The sequence below is a fragment of the Mercenaria mercenaria genome, chromosome 19 (assembly GCF_021730395.1).
Source record: "Mercenaria mercenaria strain notata chromosome 19, MADL_Memer_1, whole genome shotgun sequence".
NCBI classification, from domain to species: domain Eukaryota; kingdom Metazoa; phylum Mollusca; class Bivalvia; order Venerida; family Veneridae; genus Mercenaria; species Mercenaria mercenaria.
Window position 1 is genome coordinate 6,597,143 of NC_069379.1, and position 24,036 is coordinate 6,621,178.

The 24,036-nt window shown below is 36.6% G+C and overlaps 1 protein-coding gene across 1 annotated transcript; it reads right to left on the minus strand.

Annotated features, from left to right (window-relative positions):
• Positions 1 to 5,863: 5,863 nt before the first annotated feature.
• Positions 5,864 to 22,943, minus strand: LOC123542678 (zinc finger protein 99-like). Its single transcript, XM_045328632.2, has 2 exons — positions 22,896 to 22,943; positions 5,864 to 9,268 (listed from the first exon to the last, which is right to left on the minus strand). Exon 2 carries the CDS (start codon positions 8,801 to 8,803, stop codon positions 6,950 to 6,952), a length of 1,854 nt encoding a protein of 617 aa, XP_045184567.2. The 5' UTR covers positions 8,804 to 9,268; positions 22,896 to 22,943; the 3' UTR covers positions 5,864 to 6,949.
• Between the last annotated feature and the right edge of the window lie 1,093 nt (positions 22,944 to 24,036).

The window sequence follows — 24,036 nt, forward strand, 5'->3', positions numbered from 1 at the left end:
TCCGCCTTTCCGATACCGAGTAAAAATATTGAATGAACATGTTTACATCGGCTGTATCACCGAGAAATGATTCAAATACTCATAAATTCTGTTGAAACGGGTGTTTCACCGGATTGTAACAGATGTATCAGATCTAATCTTCATTGAAATGAGTCTTGCCACAATGCACACTACATTTAGGTAACGTGGATGGGAAAAAATGACAACCTCTTTTACATTACAGACCATTTTCTGCCTAAATTTCAGTACCTTTTGCTGCAGAATTTTCTTTTAAATAATGTATCTCGTATTATTAAGTTTTCACTATAATTATAAAACATGCCTGACTGGCTCATCATTGATTGAAGGGCATAAGTTCGAATCCCGGAACCGATCATGCCTCTTTTGTTGAAGAAAGTCGGCATTTCTTACGAAATATGTGAGTCCTAGTCTAACTAATTTGACGCGATCCTAGGAAACAGTTACGAGTAGTTTTCTCCACTCGAAAGAAATTGTCATCGCTAGATTTGGCTTTAAATGCTGATTTTGTTTTGAATATGCGATAAATTCAAATAAAACTTACATGTATCAAAATGAAGTCCAAATAATTGTACTCAATAGTTTAATATCGTTTTTTTTGACTAATCGATATCCCCTTTACGTAGACAACGTAAAATATCAAAATATAAACTCGGTCTTCCCGAGGTCTAATTATTTAGACTAATCAAAAGGGGGATTCAATTCCTCATTAATTTATGTAAAAGTTATCATAATTCCCCTTAACATGATTAATGTACACATAATATGCAACCTAACTTGAAATGACGGTGTACTGTTATTTATCCCAAATTATTTTGGTCCTTTTAGAGTGACTGTCACAAATATAAAACAAACTAAATATCGAATTATTTTGACTTATGTGAGTCTATAACTTTTTTTTCCATGAACGGGGACAAAACTTATCAACTGCCAGTATGCAAATAACTAAGAAAGTGTTTTAACGACTTCAAATAAATAGATCTAGTAGATAAATTCACATAGGGCCTTGCTTCTACATGTAAACCCCACAAAAAAAAAAAACAAAAAAAAAAAAAAAAAACTAGATCTATAGGCGTAATGGAGTGAGATTTGCGATAGTTAATCTACGGAAGACTGCAAAAGTTTGAATATCAAATAAATCAGTTTTTTATGGATATGACAATTAGATCTACAAGTGTTGCGTAGCTTGAAGGTTCAATGATATCTTTCTATAAAACCTTGTTTACCTTGCGTGGTTGGAAATTTCGTCGATTATAATTGCCATAACAAACAAAAAACGCTGTTTTCATTTGAACTTAGTTATAATATTCAATGATTATCACCATATTGCACTTTACAATGTATGCAAGTGCGGGAATACTTCAAAGATAGGGTCAGAGCGCGCGCTTTGTGTGACGTCATGATAAAGAAAAAAGTTTCACGAGAAGGTGAATGAATAATTTATTATGGATGAGGCGGGGTTAACCTGTCAGGAGTATTCCAAAAATAGCTTCAGCTTCAGTTTTTGTGACGTAAACATGCAACTCTATCGATCTGAAAAACGTTGAAGGGGCAATTTGATCTGCAAACAGTAGTAGTTATTATTGGTTAACAATCATTTTTTCGTATATAAGTATGACATTGTGCAAGCATGTTCTTCAAAAATAGAGAAATGCCAATTTTTAAAATGTAAAAAAAGAAACACGTAGCTTATTTTCCCACATAAAAAGTTATTTTCGTCAGCGTTTTTGACGCACACATTTTAAGTATTTGCTGTTTATTTCTTTATTACTGGTATAAAATCACTTATTTTTCGCATACAAGTATGTGCAAATATGTTCTTTAAAGTAACATAAAATACAGTTTTAAAAAATGTAAAAAAAAAAATCATATATATAGCTTATTTGCTCATATAAAAAGTTATTTTCTTTAGCGATTTTGACGCTCACATCATAAATATTTGCTATTCATTTCTTTATTTTTGGTACAAAATAAATAAAAAAAATTCGTATACAAGTAAGGGCAATAATATATTCTTTAAAGTAACGTAAAATACAATGTTAAAAAACGTAAAACCTCACATATATATATATTATTTTCGCATATAAAAACTTATTTTCGTTAGCGATCTTGACGCTCACATCATAAATATTTGCAGTTCATTTCTTTAAAGTAACATAACGTACAGTTTTAAAAAATGTATAACATAAAATATATAGATTATTTTCGCATATATAAAGTTATTTTCGTAAGCGATTTTGACGCATGTTAATTAAAAGCGCTAATTATTTCCTTATTATTGAACTAAAATAGAATCTATGAAATAAAAAAAAAATGATTTACAAAGTTTTCCGTATATAAATCTATATAAACCATGTGACCTACGAGGCAGGGTCATACTTGACCCTGGGGGATAATTTGAACAATCTTAGGACCACAAGATGATGCTACTCACCAAATATCAAAGCCCTAGGCCCTGTGTTTTTGGTCAAGATTTTTAAAGTCTTTTCCTTTTCGGTTGCCATGGCAACCAGAGTTCTGCACGGAATTCAATTCTTTGAACATTTTTGAAAGGGGGCACCTGGGGTACATTCATGTGAAGTTTGGTGTAATTCTGCCCAGTGGTTTTCAAGATTTTTTTTAGAAAATGTTGACGGACACACGACGGATGACGGACATTCCGCTGTAACAAAAGCTCACCATGAGCCTTTGGCTCAGGTGAGCTAATAAACTACTGATCACATACAGATAAAAACACCCGCAAACTCCCTTGAACGGTAAACATAAATGAAAGTAACAGCGGCGTGTAAACGCAAATATGTATGTCGTATAATCACATCGCCATTTCCGTTTTGGTTGTTCACTGTTTCTATACTGCGGAGTCTCATTAACTCCACCTTAGGAACGTGTGATCAAGAAAAAGAAACAAGCGGGCCAAGATGGCCCTAGGTCGCTCACCTGAGAAACACATAACAGTGAAACATGTTTTACCTAGGTGATTTCATGGAAACAAAATATTCTGACCAATTTTCATAAAGACTGGACCAAAAATGTGGTCTCTTGAGTGTAAACAAGTATTTTTTTTCAACTTGACCTGGTGACCTAGTTTTTGAGCCAAGATGTCCTACCTTCGAACTTGACCTAGATTTGATCAAGGCAGTTATTCTGACCAAATTTCATCAATCTCAACTGAAAAATACATTCTCTATCGCATATAAGACGTTTTTTCTCTGATTTGTCCTAGCGACCTAGTTTTCGATCCCAGATGACCCATATTCAAACCTCACCTTAATTTCATCAACGCTATCATTCTGACCAAATTTCATGAAGATCAATTGAAAAATACAGTCTCTATTACATACAAAAGTATTTTTTTGACTTGACCTAGTGTTTGATCACAGATGACCCATATTCTAACTTTACCTAGATTTCATCAAGGCAATCATTCTGACTAAATTTTATGAATATCGTGTGTAAAATGCAGTTCCTTTGTGTACGAATGGTCTTCCTTTAATTGACTGGGTGACGTAGTTTTTTACCCTAGATGACCCATATTCATTCTGCACCTAGATTTTATCCAGGCAAACATTTTGATTAAATTTCATGAAGATCTGGCCCTATTGCATACGAAAGGTTTTACTTTGATTTGACTTAGTGTCCTAGTTTTTGATCCCAGATGACCCGTGTTCAAACCTGACCTAGATTTTATAAAGACATTCATTCTGACCAAATTTCATGAAGATCAATTGAGAAATATAGCCTCTATCGCATACACAAGGTTTTTCTTTGATATGACCTAGTTTTTCCCCCAGATGACCCATTTTTAAACTCGACCTAGATTTCATCAAGGTTATCATTCTAACAAAATTTCATGAAGATCAGCTAAAAAATACAGCTTCTATCGCATACACAATGTTATTCATTCATTTGACCTAGTGACCTAGTTTCTGACCCAGACGACCCAGTTTCTAACTCGGCCTAGAATTAATCAATGTTATTATTCTGACCAAAATTCATTAAGATCAACTGAAAAATACAGTCTCTATCGCACTCACAAGGATTTTCTTTGATTTGACCTATTGACCTAGTTTTTGACCCCAGATAACCCAATTTCGATGAAGATCAGTTAAAAAAGCCCCTATCGCACACACAAGCTAAATGTTGACAAACAAGACAGATAGACGCCGGACATCGAGCGATCACAAAAACTCACCTGAGCATTGCTAAAAAACTAGAAAGTCCCATGTGATTGATAAAGCAAATATAGACTGGATTTCGTTTTAAAACAAAGACAATATTTTGTATTGATTTCTGTTTTATTGCTATATACATGTACATACAAAATAAACCAATATAAATATTTAATATAGTTTGTTTTTGTTTACAATTCTGTCAATATAGATAGCATTCCATTTTCTATTATATACATTAAAAGGTTGGCATGATCCTTCATATTCATTCCTGTATACCTAGTCATGTCTCCAAACATTGTACAGAACATTTCAACATTACCTTTCTACAATAAAAACAAGAGGGCAAAGATGGCCCTAGGTCGCTCACCTGAGAAACACATCATAACAGTGTACATGTTCGACTTAGGGATTCATTGAAACAAATATTCTGGCCAATTTTCATTAGAATCGGACCAAAAATGAGTTTAAACAAGTATTTTATTTGATATGACCTAGTGCCCTGTTTTTTGACCCCAGATGACCCATATTCAAATCTGACTTAGATTTCATCAAGGCAATCATTCTGACCAAATTTTATGAAGATCAATTGACAAAAACAGCTTCACTAGCATGTACGGGGTTTTTCTTTGAGTTGACCTAGTGACCTACTTTTTGACCCAAGATGACCCACATTCAAACTTGACCTAGAGACATCAAGGCAATCATACTGGCCAACTTTCATGAAGATCAATTGAAAAATACAACCTCTATCGCATACACAAGGTTTTTCTTTGATTTGACCTAATGACCTAGCTTTTGACCCTAGATGACCCATCATCTAGCTTGACCTAGACATCATTAATACAATCATTCTGACCAAATTTCATGAAGATCAATTGAAAAATACAGCCTCTATCGCATACACTATGTTTTTCTTTGATTTGACCTAGTGACCTACTTTTTGAAAACAGAAGACCCATATTCCAACCTGCCCTAGATTTCATCAAGGCGATCATTTTGACCAATATTCATGAAGATCAATTGTAAAATACAGCCTCTATCGCATACATAAAGTTTTTGTTTGATTTGACCTAGTGACATAGTTTTTGATCCTAGATGACCCATTTTCGAACCTGGTTTAGATTCCATCAAAGTAATAATTCTAACCCAATTTCATGAAGATCAGTTGAAAAATACAGCCTCGATTGCATACACAAGGTTTTTTCTTTGATTTGACCTAGTGACCTAGTTTTTGACCCCAGATGACCAATTTTCAAACTCGGACTAAATTTCATCAAGGTTATCATTCGGACCAAAATTGATGAAGATCAATTCAAAAATACAGCCTCTAACGCATACACAAGGTTTTTCCTTGATTTGACCTAGAGACCTAGTTTTTGACCCCAGATAACCCATTTTCGAACTCGGCCCAGCTTTCATCAAGATTTTATCAAGGTAATCATTCTGACCAAATTTCATGAAGATCAGTTGAAAAATACAGCCTCTATTACACACACACACAAGCTAAATGTTGAAAGACGTCAGACGACAGACAGACGCCGGACATTGAGCGATCAAAAAAACTCACCTGAGCATTGCTCAGGTGAGCTAACATTTAAATGCTTTTCAAAAGGCCTGAAATTTTTTTTCAGTTTCAGTTTCCAGTGACATGCTAAAAAAATTAAGGTAGTTAGGGCGGCATTTTATTAAGGAAGACTTTTCGGAAATTATTTTTGTGTCAAAAATGAATACAAGTAAGGGGGTTATGCCTTTAGAGCATCAGTAAGTTGATGTCTAACATCACTGGCCATGTTTAAAGCATAAAAAGTGATAGTCTTAAAGTAGATTTATAACGACCGTTTCTATGTATAACATTGCCAAGTTTTTCTTTAAACATAAAAGATGATGTAATTCTAAAAATAGAATGTAAAATGGCCGCCGCGCATGACTACATTCTTATGCATGCGCAATCCTGACGTTAAACCGACCCCTATAGGTAGCAGGGTACACTCAGATTCGAAAATTTTGGGCACGGCCAGGCTTGCATGTAGAGAGCAAAATTGCACTTCCCTAATGAGTAGAATCAGGGTGGCCATTTTATAAATGCGTGCATGTTTTGTGCTTTAAATTAATGACAAGATCAGGACTCTCATACAAGAAGATTGAAAGTTATCAAAACGAATGTTTTGCATATTCCATTGAAAATAGCATGCCAAAATCATCGATTTTGCACTTTTTAACAGCCTGCAATTGCATTTCTCAATTTAATAGTCCCTACTGAACTACAGAATATAAACGGAATGAGGGTCCGTCCAGCTCATTTTTTCACAAAATGGCGAAAATGTTTTGAATATCAATCAACAAGCATGGAACCCTTCCGTGATTTGAATTTCCCGCGCCAAGGTGACTCACCGATTCATACAAAGCTAGAAGCAGTTAGTTTTACAACTTACATCAGAATTTTACATGTATCGGCTGTTTAAATTTTCTAAAGAATCAATAATCATTGTCTCTCACCTTAATTTACAGACATCCAAAATCACGAAGTTCCAGTTATAACAAATATTGACGGGGGCCAAAATTCGAAGTGTACCCTGCTACCTATACTACTCAGATCACCAATACAGGCGGTTATCTACCTTGGGAAGAACAAGTACTTGCCCCTTAGTTTGATGCGAACCACTCAAGAGAAATGTCCAGTGCTAAGACCAAGACACAGTGCTTGCCAGAATGAATCCTGTGACGTTGATTTTCATAAACTTTGCACATTATTTACCTTTTTATTCATTCCCCAAGTGTTTTTTATCTTTATGCCGTTTTAACGAACTTTTTTCTTTGAAATATTTCTGGCATAGTTCACAATTGTATAATCTTTCATCACTATGGCAAAGCTTATGTTTCTTTAAAGCAGATCTAGATATGAAGCGTTTTCTACAAATGTCACATTCGTAAGGTCGTACATCTGAATGAGTGCGCTTGTGCTTCTGTAGATAAGCTGCCTCACTAAATGAAAGGTTACAGGTCCCACACTGATATGGACGTTCTGCAGAATGAACACGCATGTGGCGTTTTAAAGCACCAACCTCTCTGAAAGATTTTTTGCATATGTCACATTTATTTGTGCGAATACATTTATGTTTCTTTAAATCTGATGAAGTTACATAACGTTTTGTGCATATGTCACATCCGTAAGGTCGAACACCTGTATGGAATCGTTTGTGATTCCGTAGACACATCTTCGTTTTGAACGATGCTTTACATATCTGACACTGATAAGGCCTTTCAGTAGAATGTACAGTTTTGTGACGTTTGAAACTACCAATCCATTTGAAAGACCTACCACATATTTCACATTCATACAAGCGATCAACTGTATATTCGACATTGTGCTTATGCTGCTTATGCCCCTTTAAACGTGCAGCACCCATGAAGGGCTTTCCACAAATGTCACATCCGTATGGTCGAATACCTGAATGAACGCGCATGTGATTATGGTAATCTGTTGGCATTTGGAATGTTAACCCACATTTTTCACACAGGTAAGGATGTCCACTAGAATGTGTACGCTCGTGTTTTTTAAAGAGATGTAAAGTCAGGAAAGATTTTTCACATTTTTCACAATTATATAAATTCATCGCAGAATGATGTCGCCGATGAAACTCAAAATATTTTTTATTTTTGAAAGATTTCTTGCATATGTCGCACTCATAAGAGGGCACTACTGAATGTGAGCGCCTATGACTTCTTAGCTCTGCTACAGATGCAAAGGACGTACTGCAAATTCCACACGTATGAATGCGCCGGTGCTCCCATAAATATCCAGATGATTTAAACCTTTTACCGCATATATCACATATGAAAGGGCGTTCTCCAGTATGGACACGCATATGTTCTTTTAAACCTCCTGCGGTTGTGAACAATTTTGTACATATTTTACACTCTTGGATTCCCTCGCCAGTGTGAGTGCGCATATGTTTAGTTAAATGTATTAATGCCTTAAACACTTTCATGCATATTTCACACTTGTAACACTCTGTAGTTTTCACTTGCCTTGTTCTTAGTTCTTCCGATGGATCTTTTTTCCTGATTTTCTTTTCTTTACATTTCTCAGATATTTCACTATGGATAAGTTTATGCTGAGTTAACTGATCTTCTTTAGCAAATGATTTCAAGCACACTTCACACAAAAAAGGACGTTTAACGTGAATATCCATATGAGTTTTTAAAACGAACATTTGTACAAAAAACTTCTTGCATATCTTACACTGATATGAAGGTTTGTCAACTTTAACATGAACACTCCTGTGCGTCGCTAACATTTCTTTGTTTGAAAAAGAAGTTTTGCATACTTCGCACACGTGCGGCAGCACAAGAGGTTTTTTAACCTTCACATGAACAACTCTGTGTATCATTAACATTTCTTTGTTTGAAAAAGAAGTTTTGCAAACTTCACACACATACGGCAGCACACGAGGTTTTTTAACCGCAATATGAACATTCCTGTGCGTCATTAACTTTTCTTTGTTTGAAAAAGGAGTTTTGCATATTTCGCACTTGTATGGCAGCACAAGGGGATTACATTTAGTCCCATGACGACTAACAGTCTTTTGTTTTTCTAAATTGTTTCTCTCCATGAATTATTTACAGCAATCACAAAAACGCATATAAATACCAAAGAATTTTCAAGTGCTTAGTCCATGTATGTGACTAGGTCTAGGAGTTAATTCTATGTTCTGTCTCGATTATTATCTATAGTCAAGGTAGCGTATACAGGAATGAATTTGCACGAGTTAATCTATACTGACGTATGTGACAATATTTATAAGTAAACTGTTATCTTATCTAAATTTCATGGTCTGCACTGTTCGCTATTTTGTGAACATTCTGTCAGTACCCCTTCAAATGATAAATGATATTGCCAAAATTGAATGATGGACCAGTTTTTTTTTTGAAATTTAGCAGAGTAAAGGCTGAATTGTCTACATGTGCCGCCTTTGAATTTCCTTTTGACTCATAACGACTATCGTTATCTGATGTAACTTGGTAACAACGAAGATACACTATGCAACTTTTTCAATTCCACATAGCATGACGTCCCTCTGAAAAACAACAAAATTAATTAAGAATGTTATATATAAATAAGTTGCATTTTCTTTAAAGCAGAATTCTGTTATTGATTAAACTTGGTGAACTTGCTTACATTACAAGTGTAACAGTTAAAATCAACAAGTATGCCCAAGGGCAGAATATCGAGCCCGCTGTCTGTCAAGTGTGACCTTGACCTTAGACCTAGGGACCTGGTTCTTGCGCACGACACTCCGTCTCATACTGGTGAACATTCATGCCAAGTAACATCTAAATCCCACCATGCATGATGATGAAATGCTCCGGACAAACTTCAATTTGACGTTTGACCTCCAACTGTGACCTTGACATTTGAGATAGGAATATGGGGTTTGCGCATGACACACCTTCTCATTGAGGTTAACATTCCCGCTAAATATAAACAGGATTGGTCCATGCATGTCAAAATTATTGTCCGGACAAAATCGGACAGACGCACGGATGCATGCACGCACATATACCGAAAGTGGCAACTATAGCGAACTCACCTCAAGCGGGCTCGACAACAAGAGCTGTCAGTTGATAGCTCGCTCGACTATTCTCAGTGCTTAATAGTATAATATAAGCTTTGAGTAAAACTTTACCATTACAATAAGCATATTCTAAGTCGAAAAGGGGCCATAATTCAGAAAAAATGCTTCATAGAGTTGCCTGAGCAGCCTTCTCCTTTTTACAGACTGGGGCCATGATGGTTAACAAGTATGCAAAATATCAAAGCACTATCCCAATGGGCTTTGAAAATATTTGGGGTGGTACACAAACTTTAACATTACAATAAGCATATTCTAAGTCGAAAAGGGGCCATAATTCAGTCAAAATGCTTGATAGAGTTGCCTCCTTCATTTTACAGACTGGGATCATGATGGTAAACAAGTATGCAAAGTATCAAAGCAATACACAACGTATCTAAATGGACTTTGAAAATATTTGGGGCGGTACGCAAACTTTAACATTTATGTGACGCTAACGCTAACGCTCACACGCCGACGCCGGGACGAGTAGGATAGCTCCCATGTTCTTCGAATAGTCAAGCTAAAAATGATTATTTCAAATAAACAAGAGGGCCATGAAGGCCCTGTATCGCTCACCTGACCTGTTGACCTTGAGATCATCAAGATTAACATTCTGACCAAGTCTCATTACGATATGGTCATAAATGTGGCCTCTAGACTGTTAACAAGCTTTTCCTTTGATCTGATCTAGTGACCTAGTTTTTACCCCACATGACCCAGATTTGAACTTGACCTAAAGATCATCAAGATTAACATTCTGACTAACTTTCATGAAGATACAGTCATAAATATGGCCTCTAGACTGTTAACAAGCTTTTCCTTTGATTTGACCTACATGTAGTGACCTAAAAGTTGACCCCGCATGACCTAGATTCAAACATGACCTAGAGATCATCAAGGTTAACATTCTGACCAGGTTTCATGAAGATACAGTCATAAATGTGGCCTCTATACCGTAAACAAATTTTTTCTTTTATTTGACCTGGTGACCTAGATTTTTATCCCACCTGACCTAGATTTGAACATGAACTATAGATCATCAAGATTAACATTCTGACTTAGATTCATTAAGATATGGTCATACATGTAGCCTCTACAGTATTAACTAGCTTTGCCTTTGATTTGACATGGTAACCTATTTTTTGATCCTACATGACCCAGGTTCAAACTGGACCTTGAGATCATTACGATTAACATTCTGACCATTTTTCATTATGATATGTTCATAAATGTGGCCTCTAAAGTGTTAACTAGCTTTTCCTTTGATCTGACCCTGTGACCTAGTTTTTTTATCTCACATGGCCCTGATTCAAACTTGACCTAAAGATCATCAGGATTAACATTCTGACTAAGTTTCATGAAGATACATTCATAAATGTGGCCTCTAGACTGTTAACAAGCTTTTCCTTTGATTTCACTCTGTGATCTAGATTTTTACCCCGCATGAACCAGATTCGAACTTGACCTAAAGATCATCAAGATTAACATTCTGACCAAGTTTCATGACAATACTGTCATAAATTTGGCTTCTACAGTGTTAATAAGCTTTTCCTTTGATTTGACCTAGTGACCTAGTTTTGACCCCACCTGACCCAGATTTAAAATTGACCTAAAGACCATCCAGATTAACATTCCGACCAAGTTTCAGTAAGATATGGTCATAAATGTGGCCTCTAGAGTGTTAACTAGCTTTTTCTTTGACTTGACCCGGTGACCTTGTTTTTGACTTGACATGACTCAGATTTGAACTTGACCTAAAGATCATCAGGTTTAACATTCTAACTAAGTTTAATGAAGATACAGTCATAAATGCAGCCTCTACAGTTTTAACAAGCTTTTCTTTGATTTGACCTGGCGACCTAGTTTTTGACTTCTGATGACCCAATATCGAACTCGTCCAAGATTTTATTGAGGGTAACATTCTGACCAAGTTTCATTAAAATTGGACCAAAATTGTGACCTCTAGAGTGTTAACAAAATGTTCCTTTGATTTGACCTGGTGACCTAGTTTTTAACCCCAGATGACCATATATCAAACTCGTCCAAGATTTTATTTAGGGCGAACATTCTGACCAAGTTTCATTAAGATTGGGTCAAAATTGTGACCTCTAGAGTGTTAACAAGCTTTTCCTTTGATTGACATGGTGACCTAGTTTTTTATCCAAGATGACCCAATATCCAACTTGTCCAAAATTTTTACTGAGGGTAACATTCTGACCAAGCTTTATTAAGATTGGGCCAAAACTGTAACCTTTAGGGTGTTAACAGGTTTTTCCTTTGATTTGACCTGCTGACCTAGTTTTTGACCCCAGATGACCCAATATCAAACTAATCCAAGATTTAATTATTATTATTTTATTATTATACCACATTTATATAGCACTCTTTTCATGCACTTGTACACGTTCAAAAGTGCTTTACAGAATAAATTGCAAAAATACAAACAAATACGTATACAAAGATAATGCATTCCACATTAACAAAAATCATGAATGAAAACAAGTATAATTTAAAAAAAAAAAAAAAAAAAAAAAAAAGAAAAAAAAAAAAAAAATGTATCGGTCAGTTAACAAAATATTGTACAAAGAAGTGGGTTTTGAGCAGGCTTTTGAAAGCAGCTAGCGTGTCAGCTTCCCTGATCTTGACAGGAAGAGAGTTCCAAAGCTTTGGAGCAGTGCACGAAAAGCTGCGATTGCCATACATCATGGTATTAGATTTTGGCATAACCAGTGACAGCGTGTCTTGCGATCTTAGGGTCCTGACCGGTTTATACACTTCTAGCATATCCCTAATATAGGCAGGGGACTGATTGTGTAACGCCTTAAAGGTGTGGGTCAGAACCTTGTACTGCACCCTGTATTTCACTGGCAACCAGTGAAGCTCCTTCAGAACCGGTGTTATATGATTGCGACGGGGCGTCTTAGTGATTACGCGAGCTGCAGTGTTCTGGACATGTTGCAACTTGTTAAGTGTGCTGTTTGGTATACCACTTAACAAGGCATTACAGTAGTCTAACCGTGAAGTAACCAGGCTGTTTATAAGGGTTTTTGTGGCATCACTGGTAAGATACCGTCTGATGTGACCTATTCTGCGAAGTTGTGCATATCCAGCCCGGCACACCGAGTTGACTTGTTGTTCCATATCCATACCGCTGTCAAATACTGTTCCAAGATTCCTAACACATTTCGTGGATTTTATCACAGAATCACCGACCTTCACAGAAACGTCATCAATGTACTTGGAGTTACGCTTTGATGTCAATAGCATTACCTCAGTTTTGTCAGCATTGAGCTTCAGCATGTTGGAATTCATCCACGAGACAATTTCAGTCAGACAGCTCTCAATGCGGCGCAAAGCTTCACTTCTGGCCACAGCCTCTATCGGCTTAAAAGATAGGTATAATTGAGAGTCATCAGCGAAGAAATGATGAAGAGGTCCATGACGTCTGCATATGGCACCCACGGGTTTAGTGTACATGATATAGTTCTTTGGACCAAGCACTGATCCCTGGGGCACACTGTATTTCATCAACGTAGGCGTCGACAACTCACCATCAACGCATACAGTTTGATAGCGGTCACTAAGATATGATGACATCCATGCAAGTGCTTTGTCTGTGACTCCAAAATGATGTTCGAGCCGGTGTAACAGTGTTTGGTGATCAATCGTGTCGAAAGCCGCAGAAAGATCGAGTAGCACGAGGACTGTTACAGAATTTTGATCGAGAGATGTGAGGATGTCATTCTGTACCTTTATCAAAGCCGACTCAGTTGAATGAAACTTTCTGTAAGCAGACTGCAGTCCCTCATGTAGCTCATTTTCACTCAAGTGCCGCTCAAGACGCGCATCTACTACCTTTTCTAAGATTTTTGAAATGAAAGGGAGGTTAGATACAGGCCTGTAGTTTTTGAGAATGTTTGGTTCAAGACCTGGTTTCTTAAGCAGGGTCTTATCCTAGCACTTTTAAACTCTTTTGGTACATAACCTAATTCCATTGATGTATTTATGATGTTTGTTATCAGCGGCAAGAGCTCATCGAGACATTTCTTCAGAAGCCATGTTGGTAAAGGGTCAAGTTCGCAGGACTTGTTTGGAGATTTTTGTATAATTTGTTCTACCTCTTCTATCGTTGTAGGAGCCAAATCAATAAGACAGTTTGCTACTTCTTGGTGTTCTGGACAATGCAAGTCTACTGAATCACGATCAGTTTGGCTATGCGAAATAATATCATTCCTAATGTTCTCAATTTTCTCGATGAAAAAGTCACTAAACTTCTGCGCAAGTTCCTTTGGTGATGTGTTAGAGGGACGGGAAGCATCTTGGCTGTCTCCTAGTAGATTTTTGGTTATCTCGTCCAAACTTTTGTGGTCAGTGCCACACGACTTCACCTTATCAGAGAAGTAGTCGGTTCGGGCCTGAATTAGGAGTTTATTCATGGTAGCACACTGGTCCCTATAAAGTTGATGGTCGATTGTTAGTTTGGATTTACGCCACTTCCGCTCAAGCTTGCGTTTTGTTTAGCCTCATGAAGTTCGTTTGTAAACCACGGACAGCTAGGTCGAAGAACGATAGTTTTTGTGCGTAAAGGAGCGTGTTTATCTATCAGTAAGGATAATCCTTTTGAATATGCATTTACTAGCTGATCCACGTCTGCGCCTTCTGGAAGCGTATTTAGTGCAAGGGACGCTGAGATGTCTTGTTTGAAAGAACTTACGTCAATAGAGCGTAGTTTCCGAAAAGAAACTTGCTTCCGTATCGGAGCTGGTTTTGCGGCACTGGCGTTGAAGTGAATTGCATGGTGATCCTGTGACATATTACCAGTATTGTCACAAAGACCTGGATCGATGACCTCGACACATGATATTATTTTGCTGTCTTTCCTGGTTATTACAACATCTAATGTATGACCGCGGGCATGGGTTGGTCCGTTCACATGTTGATGCATACCACATGACTGAAGTACACTTTTAAATCTGACAGCATCTCGGTCTGATGGAATATCAAGATGGAAATTCATGTCTCCCACAATGATGATGTCTTTATCAACTGTAGCATACCTGCCTAGGAAAGTAGGCCATTCTTCCTCTAGAAACACATTAGTCTTTAAACCGTTTTGTTTTGTTGGTGGTGGTCTATATATTGAGAGTAACATTCTGACCAAATTTCATTAAGATTGGGCCGAAATTGTGACCTCTAGAGTGTTAACAGTCAAATTGTTGACGACGAAGCCCGGACGACGACGACGGACACAGGGCGATCACAAAAGCTCACCTTTGAGCACTTCGTGCTCAGGTGAGCTAAAAAGAAGCAACCCTTTCTGGAGATAAAATACTTTTAAATTCATTTTGAATAAAAAAATAGATTCTTTTATGACCAGGCAATCACAATAGTATCATGTTCACGTCACGTTGATGTGATATTTAGAACGCATCAAGAAAAAGCGCTTTCAAATTTGCCCGAATATTTTACTTAAAATCATGTTAGAACTGCTTTTGAGAAAAGCACATGTCTCCTATAACTGCCTAATCTTAGGGAGAGAGTTTCTAAAAAACTTATAGCTTTCTACTCAATCCTCTATGTTTGTACATTAGACAATTTACAGTCCATAAAATAAACAAACGTGTTTGTAAACATGGACGAATCAAAACGGAAGGAGAAGAAGCATTTTATAGAAATATTTCGATGGCAAAATACAATACATATCGTAGCTCTGACCAACCTATAAACCGGGCCAGTCTATTTTACAAGTACAATAACATGGCTGACCCATTTAAACAAGCTGTACTGTAAGAATTATTATGTCAATATAATAAAGTTGTGTGTTTTCATGAGTGGCAATGCATAGCCCTGTAATTCACAGAGAGAAACAATGGATGCAACGAAGCGGGTTAAAATTATTATTTTTTAAAATGCGTGTGACTTGGAATAGAAGGCTTGTGAACGTGATCTTGGGTTGAAATGGGTGTAACACACGCGCGTGTGCCTTGACAGGCATGAACTACTAAGCACTTTACGATTGGAAGTTTTTGAGGCATATCGTATGTAAATGTGAGCTGAAAATAATTTCATTTCTGCAATTATAAAATACTTCGGGAAGTTCCCTGCGATGTAATCCATCATCTGAAGAAATTTCTGGACCTGGAAGCAATGCACATGTCAAACTGTTCTTAATTAACTTTCTAATGGTTCATTGTCACAGGTGCAATTTTTTTTTTTCAAAATGACTTTTTGTCATTTTCCCCCCTTAAAACATTATAATTGAATAAATTTAAGTGTATATGGTTCATGGACCCATACTGTGTCCTAGGTACGTTACTGCTAGTCTAACTCCTGACTTAATTATCACTTTCATTTCATTTCAGTCTCATATTACATCCAACTCAGCCACGTCCGAACACAGGCGTAATCATTAGTGATTAAATTATGAACAGGAATTATAAGCTTCACAGTATGAAAAACAAAAGAAATATTTTTAATTTGCTGTAAGTAATACATTTATCTTGTGAACACAAATGTTATTTGACATGTTCTGCACAAAAAAAAACTACAGAAAAACAGCTATCAAATATACATGAACGCACAACATTTAGCGCAGTGTGAAGTCGTGCTTGATTTGTTCACCAAAGTTTGTTCAGAGTGTTCGTGAAGGAACAAGCACATGAGAATATATGTGAATAGTTCTCTCCCAATATTTGTTTTGTCTTCAAATTTTAAAATTCAACTTCAGATCGTAGTAAATGTAACAAGGCAGTCGGAAAGACAGCTAAATCCCCCGCCACTGTTATGGATAGTGAAAGAGTAAACCTTTGACCTTTAGCTGTGACCTTGACCTTGAACTGATATGGCTGACTCATGAATTCTGCACAACGTCTTGATGAGGTGATCATTTGACCCAAGTTTCATGAAAATCCTTCAAGGGGTTTAGGAGATACAGAGCTCGAACCTTTGACCTTGAGTTGTGACACTGACCTTGAGTTGACATGGTTGACTCATGAGCTCTTGATGAGATGATCATTTAACCCAAGTTTGATGAAAATCCTTTAAGGGGTTTAGGAGATACAGAGTGGACACAAAATGGAAGGCTCAAACCTTTGACCCTAAGCTGTGAACTTGACCTTGAGCCAGCATGGCTGACTCGTAAGTTCTGCACATCAATTTGATAAGGTGATCATTTGACCTAAGTTTTATAAAATTCCTTCCAGGGGTTTAGGAAATACAGAGCGGACACAAAATGGGAGGCTCAAACATTTGACCTTCAGTTGTGACCTTGACCTTGAGCCGGCATGGCTGACTCATGGGTTCTGCACATCGCCTTGATGAGGAGAATATTTGACCTAAGTTTGATGAAAATCCTTCAAGGGGTTTAGGAGATATAGAGCAGACACAAAATGGAAGGCTCAAACCTTTGACCTTCAGCTGTGACCTTGACCTTGAGCCGGCATGGCTGACTCATGGGTTCTGCACATCGTCTTGATGAAGTGATCATTTGACCCAAGTTTTATAAAATTCCTTTAAGGGGTTTAGGAAATATAGAGCGGACACAAACTGGAAGGCTCAAACCTTTGACCTTGAGTTGTGACCTTGATCTTGAGCCGGCATGGCTGACTCATGGGTTCTGCACATCGTCTTGAAGAGGTGATCATTTGATCCAAGTTTGATGAAAATCCTTCAAGGGGTTTAGGAGATATAGAGCGGACACAAAATGGAAGGCTCAAACCTTTGACCTCGAGTTGTGACCTTGACCTTGAGCCAGCATGGCTGACTCATGGGTTCTGCACATCGTCTTGATGAGGTGATCATTTGACCCAAGTTTTATAAAATTCCTTCCAGGGGTTTAGGAGACTCAGATACAGAGCGGACACAAAATGGAAGGCTCAAACCTTTGACCTTCAGTTGTGACCTTGACCTTGAGCCGGCATGGCTGACTCATGGGTTCTGCACATCGTCTTGATGAGGTGATCATTTGACCTAAGTTTGATGAAAATCCTTCAAGGGGTTTAGGAGATATAGATCGGACACAAAATGAAAGGCTCAAACCTTTGACCTTCAGTTGTGACCTTGACTTGAGTCGGCAGGGCTAGTTCATGGGTTCTGCATATCGTCTTATGAGGTGATCATTTGACCCAAGTTTTATAAAATTCCTTCAAGGGGTTTAAGAGATATAGAGCGGACACAAAATGAAGGCTCAAACTTTTGACCTTGAGTTGTGACCGTGACCTTGAGCCGGCATGGCTGATTGCGGATTTTTGATAGTGGCTGCTTGTGACTGTGGACGGACCGTCAGGGGAGGTAACTAAAGTTTAAAGAGGGTACCCAACTTCAGTTGACTTGCATTTCACTGCATACTATTCAACACCCCTTTTTCTTTTTGTTTTCTTGAAGCAAATGTATGGATATCTTGTGGAAAATAGCTGTACGACGGAGTGAAAATCTAGAAACTGTAACAATATTGTTCTGAAGTAGCTGAATTTTATATGAAACAAAGAACAATTTCTTTTATTTAAGAAATAATTTATAGCAAAACAGTGCTTTATCATTATTTATACACGATGGGCAGTTATACCTCGGGCATAATAATTTCTTGAGGGCACAGCCCAAGTGAAATTATTTCGGACGAAGTATAACCGCCCGAGTGTATAAACAGTGATAAAGCACTGTTTTGCTATAAATTATTTCGATTCTAATAATTATGTTCTTTATTGTAAAATTTATATCAAATATGATGGAATTGTTTCTTCGCGCAAGCATGGCGCCAATAGTAGGTATTTGTTAAAACATGCCAAGACTGGAAAGGGTAATACGTCTTGCGGCAGAATTCAGTTCGAGCGAAAATTATTGCGAAATATTCAGCAAAGCGAATAACCAATTCAGTATGTGTATAAATTAATCAAAACATTTGTGCAATGTGATATTTCATTTAAAACATGTATGTTATTAAGTGTAAAATATTTCATGAAATTTGAAAGCGCTATTTCTTGATGCGTACATGGCGCTAAATATCACGTTGACGTGACGTCAACATATTAACATCGTGATGATTAAAGCATTGTTAGCCATATTAGAATGGTATATAGCCTGTAAGTGGAAAATCAGGTACTTTTCACAGAGCGTAATTTCACAATTCTACTTCTGATCACGTATAACGACATTTGGGCACAAAACAGAGACTTACTTTTGGATTTTTTCTACTTGTGACCAAATTTTCGCATGTGGGGTGGTAATTTTTCGCGAAATCTGGTGTAGATAATGTAACGTTTTAGTGCCACACAAATCCCGTCGGTGAAAAGCTAGCTCATCACCAAAGGTGATTTACTGTGCTTATATACTGTCATTTAACTCCAATGACAACCGACAGGTTTACAAATTTGCATATTAATGGAATTACTTCCCTTTATGCATTCAGTAATCGTTACATTACTTTCCCCTCCGAGAAATCTCGTCCCGAGATTTGGCCTAGGAAATACATGGGTAAGGCAACTCCAGTCCGGCAGTTGACTTCATCCCACCGCTGCCACCATTTGTAACGTTTTAGTGCCACACAAATCCCGTCGGTGAAAAGCTAGCTCATCACCAAAGGTGATTTACTGCGCTTATATACTGTCATTTAACTCCAATGACAATCGACAGGTTTACAAATTTGCATATTAATGGAATTACTTCCCTTTATGCATTCAGTAATCGTTACAATAAAATCCCATATTTGTATGATTTAGACATGAAATCACGACGGATTTGTTAAATCCTTGGTATTTTAGATGAAATAGTGCTTATTTTACCTTCTGTGCATCAAAACATATTTGTTGAACTAATGTTAAACACTCGAATAACGCGAAAACTGAGCACATGAGTTGACATTTTTGGTAAATAATCGGACATAGGGTGGCCTTAGAAAAAGGCAAATTTCTTGACTTTTACTTATGACTTGTAAGTGGAACTGTGAAGGTTGTCTTTAATGAAGGGTCTCCGAGAAATAAATGCAAAAATTGCTGAAAATTAAATGAAACAGTTCCTCTTATAGGTAATAATGCAGTTATTCAGTCAAAAATGTGCTTCTGTGGTGTAGTCGAAAGAAGTCCCTAATAAATAGATCCTAATTTTTCCATTTTTCGCGCATTTGCCCGTAAATTTTACATAAAATAGGACACTTTTCACACTTCGGTATATTCGCTAGTTTTCGAGTTGTTTACTTGAAAACGAAAGTAGGGTGTTTATTCTGCGGACGGCTTTCTGAAATGCGGCAATATGAGGGTACCTGACCTCAGTTGACTTTTATTTCACTGCATACTATTCAACTGTTAATTTCAACAACCCTTTTTCTTTTCGTTTTCTTGCAAATTGAAGCAAATGTATGGATATCTTGTGGAAAATAGACGGAGTGAAAATCTAAAAACTGTAACAAAATTGTTCTGAAGTAGCTGAAATTTGTATGAAACAAAGAACAATTTCTTTTATTGGTATATAGTCCAAATAATTTGACTTCAAAACTGATTTTGAAGTATTTTCGTGATAGGTCATAATCCCTCTCTTTACGCTGAAACCAATCATGACCTTTTCTGTGGTGCAGAATGCCCACTCTTTTTTAAAGTTAAGGGTACATGTACCCCCTGCCTTTGCAAAATAGGGGTACACTTCAAAATTAGGGGATACACTACATGGTAGATCTGAAATTTTTCTATTTAACTACTGAAACTTGTATAATAGCCTACATGATTTTTTTTCATGCAGAACTCTCGTGGGTGGGGTATAACAGATGAGATACTTTTAGAAAATTTAAATTTTTTTTCCAAAGTTAAGATAGGAAATTCTGAAACAAAGGACCCCTTCCTATATTATGCTAAATATATTTAAATAAGTTTTCAGCAAGGTTCATGTATTCCCGATTTCGTGAACGGAACACGCTTAGTCTGAAATAACATACAGTCAACTGAAGACAGGTAAAAATTGCCGATCAATAATAAATGCCCAAACTATTACAGATCTGATATGAAATGTGTATCAAAATTGCAGTTAAATATCGAAAAAAATACTGTTAATTAACCTTTAGCTGAGTTCATAAACTAAATGTATTTCTGCATTTCTTATCCAAAACTTTCTTTGCACTCTGCCACATGACCCGTGTAACTCTGACTTAAAAACTTACCAAACCCCTCTATGCGGCTGACAATTACGCCGAGATTTCGGTGATGGAAACGAAATTACCATATACCTAGACGGGATCTGCATTTTAGACTGTACCAAATAACTGGCAAGTGTGCGATGAAATAAACAGCGTTTGGCAGTTGAACATAGGAGTTCCGAATCTCTGTGTGCATGTACCCTCAACAAGTGACTTTTATGCATGCATTTGATATTTTGGGCGTGATTCACATACTGCAGTGCGTGAATGGACATGCTGGTGGTGAAATTAGATTTAGGTAAAAACATGATCAGGCAATATATTTACACGATGAAATCATAAAACAAAATAAAATTGAATCATTTTATGGTTTAAACATAACAGTAAAACACTTTATTAAAGCGTAAACACTATAATTATGCTTCATTTTGGCTACAGGGCTCTCGTTTGCTTTTTGGGACTGGGGCCAGGGTCCATGCAAGGGGGGCATTTCGCATGATTTTTCAAACAAACTCTTTTGAGAGGGAATTTCAAATGCGAAAAGAAATGCAAACAAATATAAACATTCTTTTCAACTTTACTGACCCTAACCTGAATTCTGTTAATTATAAGGCAGTGGCTACGATTACGGTACCGTAATCCTAGCCTCCGGTTCTAGGATTACGGAAGTTCCGTATTCCTAGACAACCCTATGAGGATAGGCTAGGATTACGGGAGTATTTTAAGAAGCATAAAGTACATGTTAGGACACGCATAAATGGTGTTGTAAACTAACTTATTTCACTTAATTTTTCAAGCCTGCCTTATTATTTTGTGTTTTCTATCCGCCGTTTTGGGTTAGTATAATCTTTATGGCGGCGCGCGGAGATATATTAGAAATATGAGTGTCAAAGTTAGATTTTAAAAAAAATCTATACTTTGAATTTTATTATTTATAACCATATTTTATGTTATTAAAGACCATTTGTGGTGACTTGATGAAAAAAATGCAGGCATATACGAAACATAGATAATTCTATATTTCTGCCCAGCGCCATTAAGGTTATACTTACCCAAAACGGCCGATCGTAGCACGAAATATTAAGTGAAAGTAAGTAAAATGAGTAAGTTTACAATGTCATTTATGCATGTCCTAACATAAATTTGATGCCTCTTAAATACTTCCGTAATCCTAGCCTATTCTCATAGGGTTGTCTAGGAATACGGAACTTCCGTAATCCTAGAACCGGAGGCTAGGATTACGGTACCGTAATCGTAGCCACTGCCTAATTATAAATTCATTTTTGAAAGACCCTGATTATAAACTCTGCTGTGTGAATTCTGCCAAATATAAACAACCTTATTCAGACATCACACTTTGTATTTTTTTCTCTGAGCCACTGAATTTTCGGAAACAATAAAATTTTAAGGCCAACAAATCAACTGCAAAGTGCTTAGCACTGATGTTCTTGGACTTGTGGGGGAAAAAACATACTATTTTGAGCGGGGAATGGGGCCCGATATTCGGCCCCAAATTTTGCCAAACAAGAGCCCTGGGCTACCTCGCTGTATTTACACATCCGCCATTACACACAGTACACACTGACAGTGTGGTTGGTCAATATCAATAAGGTGACATGAATGGGAGCCATGTAAAATTTGTGTAAACTTTAGGGTGTGTTGTTTAAAACAGTGAAAAACTAGTGTTTTGCCTTTTATTCACATAATTTATAAACATCAAATGGAAGGAAAAAATAGATATTCTTTCCAGGTATCTTAACATTTCACGAATATTTTTGTTTTTAATAGTTAAAATGCGATTTAAACATCGCCGCCCAGAATCGTTGCGGAAGGCTCAACAGTGAAAAGGTCTTTTTGTTGTACAGACAAAAATTATCACAATATCGTGGCTCACGTACAATTAGTTGGACTACAAACGTTTTAGAACAAGTTTATTTACTTGACGAAAATAGCAAACAATAGGATTTAACTTACATATTTTTAGAATTTTTTTGTGGGCTTTGTCATTTACAAATGGGGTAACTTTATACAAGGGAGGTAATATAATATTTTCAAGAGGTCGTATGTATTTTACGACTCATTAGGATTTTTTTGCGGAGCTTTGATTTTCTTGCGCGGGGGATGGGTTGGGGTGGGGTCTCTCTTTAATTGTTACCCGCAGTTAGATCGATTAATTCATGCATTTTTCATCAGTTGTCCTAAGACCTAAAAAATTCTTTGTTTCTGGTTACATGCTAAAAAATTTAGGGTAGGTAGATCCAGATCGGAGTTTTTTTTATTTTATTTTTTTTGCATTAGGCCTAAAAAAAATCTTTGTTTCCGGTAACATGCTAAAAAAATAGGGTAGGTAGACTAGATTTAGGTGGGATTTTGTTTTTATTTTATTTTATAAGGGAGACTTTTCGGAAATTATTTTTGTGTCAAAAATTAATACAAATGCCTTTAGAGCATCGCTAAGTTGATTTATAACATCACTGACCCTGTTTAAAGCATAAAAAGTGCAGTTTTGCAACTTTTTGTCAAAATGTTGAAAACAAAATTCTTCACGGTCATAAAAACACTTAGGGTCGGGCCAAAAATTTAGGATAGGTCGGGATACCGGAAACCAACATTTTTTTACGCTTTAAGGGAGACTTTTCGATATTTATTTTTGTGTCAAAAATTAATACAAATAAGGGAATTATGCCTTAAGAGCATCAGTAAGTTGATTTCTAACATCACTGATCATATTCAAAGCATAGAAAATGCAGTTTTCATACTTTTTGTTAAAACGTTGAAAAAAAAAATTCCAAGGCCATAAAAAACATTTAGGGTCGGGCCAAAAATTTAAGATAGTCGGAAACAAACAATTTTTTCTACGCTATAGTTTATGTTTCAAATACAGTTAGCTCCTCCTAACGTCTGTTCTAAGTAAATGCAGACTTTTAAAATTTTAGTACTATTATGTTCTTTACATATATTATAGATATATAGCGTCAATCGGTGATAGCATTTATTGGCCATCTTTTCTGCTGGTACAAAGAGAACAATTCTTGCGGTTCCTTCTTCGGTTGTCTTTTAGGAAAATTAGGTCTTAGGAGATATAATATGCATTCGTTAGAATAATTGATTTAAA

Coding starts and splice junctions, on each gene's coding strand:
- LOC123542678 (XM_045328632.2), bottom strand. CDS start 8,803: ATGGAGAGAAACAATTTAGAAAAACAAAAGACTGTTAGTCGTCATGGG.